Source organism: Leucopleurus acutus, assembly GCF_964270905.1.
Source record: "Leucopleurus acutus genome assembly, chromosome: 8".
NCBI classification, from domain to species: Eukaryota; Metazoa; Chordata; class Mammalia; order Artiodactyla; family Delphinidae; genus Leucopleurus; species Leucopleurus acutus.
In genome coordinates, this window is record NC_139151.1 from 15494580 (window position 1) to 15500027 (window position 5448).

General features: G+C 53.5%; 1 protein-coding gene across 1 annotated transcript; it reads left to right on the forward strand.

Annotated features, from left to right (window-relative positions):
- Positions 1-502: 502 nt before the first annotated feature.
- Positions 503-5448, forward strand: LOC309965224 (FXYD domain-containing ion transport regulator 6; the record flags this gene model as incomplete). The annotated part of the gene is made up of 7 exons (XM_082844603.1): positions 503-560; positions 1155-1193; positions 1314-1388; positions 1997-2033; positions 2821-2870; positions 3415-3465; positions 5054-5448. 6 exons carry the CDS (start codon positions 503-505, stop codon positions 3441-3443), a joined length of 288 nt encoding a protein of 95 aa, XP_082700729.1. The 3' UTR covers positions 3444-3465; positions 5054-5448.

Genomic DNA, 5448 nt, shown 5'->3' on the forward strand with positions numbered 1-5448 from the left:
CCGCCAGTGGGTCTCAGCTGTAGGGAACCAGGCCAGAAAGTCCCAGACATCTCAATGAGCTAGAGATGGCCACATCTCTAGGTGGCCCAGAGAGGAGGACACAGGTGATGTGATCTCCCAAGCCCTTGGCGTTTTATGACTTTGGCACCAGAGAGGCAGCCGGGCAGAGGCATTCCTGAGCTGCGTTGGGATCCAGACAGTGCTACTCACTACCATGAGTGCCCTTTCACCTCCTTAACCTCAGCCTCTTCACCTGCGAAATGGGTTAGTCACAGTGCCTGCTAGTTGAACAGATTCTGTTGTAATTGAACTCATGCGTGCAGAGCACTCCGTAAGGAGTCTATAAACGTCAGCTGCTTTGGCTCTGTTGTCTGACCTCACACCGTGTGGAGAGAGCTCAGAGTCGGGGTGGGAAGCCAACTGGGGCCCTCGCCAGGCTGAGGGTCGGAGTGGGGAGTCTCCTACCCAGAGAGTCATTTTCCTCCCTCCGTCCCCAGACGCCATGGAGGTGGTGTTGCTCTACCTGTGCGGCCTGCTGGCCCCGGCGGTCCTGGCCAATGGTAAGTACCCCTTTCTGGTGGAAGGTCCAGGCCCTTTGGGACACTAGGGTTGGGGGGCTCTCAGGTTCTACATGTCTGACCAGCTGTCCCGCCTTTAGTCAGCAAAGAAAGTCCTGGAAGGCAGCAGCTAACACAGCCCCTATTCCAGCCTGCCCACCTCTCCCCATGGGCTCCAGCCCTCAAGCCCACCAGGTCCCTGTAGACTTTTAACCTGAACTTTGGGAGTCAGCCTTGTACATCAGTCTCTAGATTGTGCAAGTCACGTGTCCTTCCGTGGTCTTAGTTTCTCCACCTATAACAAGAGGAAAATAGACCCTGCCTTTTGCTGATGACGTAAGATACAAAGGAGCAATAAATGTGGATGCTGTGAACGCAGACTCTGATTGGTGCTCTGAGCTGCACCTGCCTTTGGCTTCTAGGCTGGCCCTGGCAGGCAGGCCCACCCTTCCGTGCTTCTCTGGGCATCTCTGCTTCATGGGCCCTGTTTCCCAGGAATTCCTTTGTGGGGAGTGAGGCCTGTGAGACAAGGTAGGATATTTGGGAATCAGGATGTGTAGCTGTCTCCCCCTTGACCACACCTGTTTGTTTTTCTAGCAGCTGAGCAGGAGAAAGAAAAGGACCCTTTTCATTATGGTGAGCAGGGACAGTGACCCTGGGTGGGGAGGGGGAGGCACAGCCCCGTCCAGGGGAGGGATGGACACGCTCTCCCTGGCCCTTCCCCTCTTCCATCTCTCACTCTTGTTCCTCTGGCAGACTACCAGACCCTGAGGATCGGGGGATTGGTGTTTGCTGTGGTCCTCTTCTCGGTGGGGATCCTGCTTATCCTAAGTAAGTTTGTTTGTTCCTTTGTTCACTTTAAGGGCAATGTCTGCAGCTGTGAAGTGAGTGGGGAACAGTGTAAGAGACTGGCGGTTCTCTTTCCTGGAGAGGGAAGGAGCCTGTCTGTCTTCCTCGTTATCTCCAGGGCCTAGTACACTGCTGGGCACATAATAGGTGCTCAGTGAAACAGTGAAGAATGAACAAAATAAGTGCTCGATGAAAACAAGCACAGATACGAAGGGGCGGAGGTGGCTGTCCCCCTGCTGTCCCCATCAGGGTGCGAGTGGGGGAGTCACAGGAGAGGAGACAGGGGCTGTCTTTAGAGTGCTCCAAGGGGTGTGCCCCTGCGTATGTTTCCCCTCATGAGCCTGGGCTGCACGGAGCTGTCTGCGTTTACATGGTGCAGACATGTGGTGCTGTAGCCATCCAAACTGCTGACGGTTGAACCTTGGCCGCCGAAGAGCCCTGCTCCAACCAGGGATCGCCGCATGCAGCTGTGCAAACCGTGCAGTGCCCAGGAGTCGGGGCTGCTGTTCGCACAGTCTCACAGACTCACTGGGCAGCCCTGCTGTGGCTAAGCCAGGACATTGACCTTGGATGGTTTCTTTGCTTTTCAGGTCGTAGATGCAAGTGTGGTTTTAACCAGAAGCCGCGGTAAGGATGCCATGGCTGTGGACATCTGGGGTGATGACGCTAAGAGGGGACAGGGAGGGGCCTGTGATGTGTGACCCCAAATGAGTGTGCTTTTGGATTCTTGTCTCAGAAACAGGCTGTGTGTGTTGGGGTAGAGGTGGAAGTTTTGAGGATTGTCAGACAGTCTTTGGGGCAGAGGAGAGGTCAAAACATCAAGGGTTAGCCCATCCTTCCTTTTTCTGATGTATGTGTGGGGTGGGGGAAGGGGGAGAAGATGCTGGACCCTTGTCTGGAGGCCCTTGAGTTGGGCTTGGGAGAAGGGAAGCAGAGGGCCTCCGGGCCTCTCCTGAGATCTGTCTCCTCTCTTCAGGACTTGTGACACTGCCCTGTGGTCACCTGCTCATGAGGTTCTTTGAGCTTTGTGGAATGTTGGGCTTCCTTTCGCCCACCCTCTACCTCCACCTAAGGGCACAACCCATTAGTCCACCATGGTAACCCAGGGCAGCGCTGGACCTCAGGAGTCCAAAGTCTGTGGCAGGACACAACCCAAGACCCCATGCAGCCCTAGGCCATCTCTTCCCAGTACTTAGCTCTCTCAGGGGCCGACATTGAAGGGTGCCTGTAAGTTCCCCTGACTACATCCCCTTTGGCCCTGGCCTCCCCCGCCCCATGAGCCCCATGGTGGGGAATGATCCACTATGACTTGGAGGAGAAGGATCCTAGGGCCCTGCCCCAGCAAGGTGAGTGGCGATGCTCTCTGGGTTTGCCCTGGAGACCTCTGACGGGCTTGCATTTCATCCTCTTGCAGGGCTCCAGGGGACGAGGAGGCCCAGGTGGAGAACCTCGTCACCGCAAATGGTAAGTGTCAGGACCACCCGCCCAGGTGGGATGGAGGGAATGGGCAAGGGTTCTCCTACAGCTTGAGGGTCGGGGACGGTTGCCAGGTGCCGTCGTCTCTTGAGAGCTGGCCGGTCAGACGTGCTTGCATAGTGCCAGAGTCGGGGGGTCCCCGGGGCTCTGCTGTGCATCACTCCCTCCCCTCCACCAACAGGCTGCTGCTCCTGACGGCTGCTGTTTACAGGGAATCTTCTTAGTGTTTGGCATGATACAAAGTGCTTCACTTTCTCATTTAATGGGCGCACAGCCCCTCGGGGTAGGCGTCGCTCTCCACATTTTACAACCAAGGGACTCAGAAAAGTTAATGAACGTGCCAGGTTCTCTAACAAGCGAATAACAGGACAAGGATCTGCCCCAGGCCTGTCTGACTCGAAATCCACATGAGTCACCTTTGCTGTGCGGGTCAGGTTCCCCCCAGAGACGGGCACAGTCACGGCTGCGGCAGGGGGTGGCCCGCTGGGGTGAGGGGTTCATGCACTACCCTCCATTCTGGTTCTCTTTCCAGCAACGGAGCCCCAGAAAGCAGAGAACTGAAGTGCAGCCCTCAGGCACAAAGGTAAGATGCTGTCTGCCTGCATCTTCCTGTCACCATCACTGTTGTGACTGAAGTCCGGCCGAGGAGTCATCAGGGAAGAACTGGGCTAGCTCTTGCAACGCGCCCAGCTTTTATTATGAGCTGTGCTCTCAGGAGGCTCATGTCTGAAGGGTGATGAGACAGACGGATTGAAACCTCCCAGGTGTACCACACACACACAGAATGAGCAGTCGGGAAATAGAGCTTCCGTAGCAACCCAGCGGTCAGGTTGATAGGGTGCCATCCTAGCTACCACGTGGGCATGACTTGGGAGAGAATTAGAGTCAGTGAAATACTCCTAATATCAAAGTAGCATAAAGACAATGGCTTTCAGTGATGATTCAGAGAGTACCTTCAGGCCGCTTTTTAAAGTTAACATTTTATTTTTAAACTTTCCAACCCTACGTAAAAGTAGGGAGAATAGTATATGACCCCCCCCATACCAGCATTATCAATTCTTGACGTTTAGGGGCGCTGTTTTTAGTTCTATTTAGTATCCATTTCCATTGTTCATTATATCAACAGTAATGCAGGAAAGTAATAAATGCTTTACAGTTTTCAAAATGCTGCCACAAACACAAACTCACTCAAGCCTGCCAGAAGATGTAAGAAGGACAGGTAGGGTTTAGCCCCATTTTACAGATGAAGAAACTGAGGTCAGACAGAGTAGCCATACATATAGTAAGTAACCGGCTGGAACTCGAGCTCAGGGCTTTGTAGTTGAGTGCTGCATCTCACTACACCCCTCTGCTCCTGCCCGTCTCCCTTTATAACATACCCTGGAATATACTGGGGCGTGGCGGGGATCAGTCTTCTATCAGCTCACTTCTGCCTTTTTTTCCACACAAATAAGGGATATACTTTATCCTAAATCGTAAGTTAAAGGAGATTTCTGGATGTAAAATGCCTGACACACCAGCTTTTACCATCACGGTAATAACACAGGGTACTTGTGGAGCATTTGAATTCTTTCCTAAGGGTGGGCAGAGTGGGGCTCATTGCCTCCTGCCTTCTAGCTGGGCCTCGGGAAGGTTAAAGATGCCTCAGTTTGACGTAGATCCAATCCAGGAGGCAGGCATCCCAGCTGCAGCTCGGTGTTCTGTCTATGTCATGGCAGCTGGCAGCTCGGAATCTGGGGAGCGGTGTGGGAAGGCTCCAGGGCGAGAGCCTTGAGCCAGCAGTTGTCTTTTTTTTTTTTTTTTTTAACTAGAACTTCCTCGGAAACCCTGTTTTCCTGAGTCTCAGGACTGTGAGCGATTCCTGGAGGTGTCCTGAGATAGAAATCCCGGGTTTAACAATTTCCTTTCCACATCTACCAGGTTCCATCCCCCTGAGAGAGCCCTTCTCCTGAGCTCCACGCCCTCCTCCACCTTCATCTCCTGGCCCTGCTTCTCAGGCTCGTCCTCCTTGATTTCCTGAGAACAAGGCACTCAGAGTGGGTCTCATCTTGGGAGTTTCCGTGGGCAGAGGGTCTGTCCTAATTAATGGCTGGGAGACGAGCAGGTAAAGAGTTTTGAAAAGAAGCCAGAGTTTCGTTTTAATTTAAATTCTCTCTCACTTCAACCTCCAGAACCTGAAGGCAGCTGCTTGAACCTTTAGATGCAAATTCTGATGCTTAAGAAAACCGGCCACTTCAGCAACAGAACTTTCCCCAGGAGAAGCCAAGAACTTGTGTGTCCCCCACCCTCTCCCCAACCCCTCGACACCTGTCCTCAACTTGATGATGCAACCCCGGCCTCCCTGCAGCCTGTGGTCTCGTCCCCCTCCTGTGACATGTGTCTCTGTGTGTGTGTCTGTCTGATATGTGGTCTTTGTGGCTGCTTGTTCGTGGATGACATTGTATCTTAGTGAACCTGGCCCCATTTTCCTGGGCAGGAGCTGAGCCATGTGGCTGTCAGCTCGTCTCTGCTCTCCACGGCCCCATCACCTTCCACTCCCGGGAGTCTGCTTTGTCCCTAAGAGGCC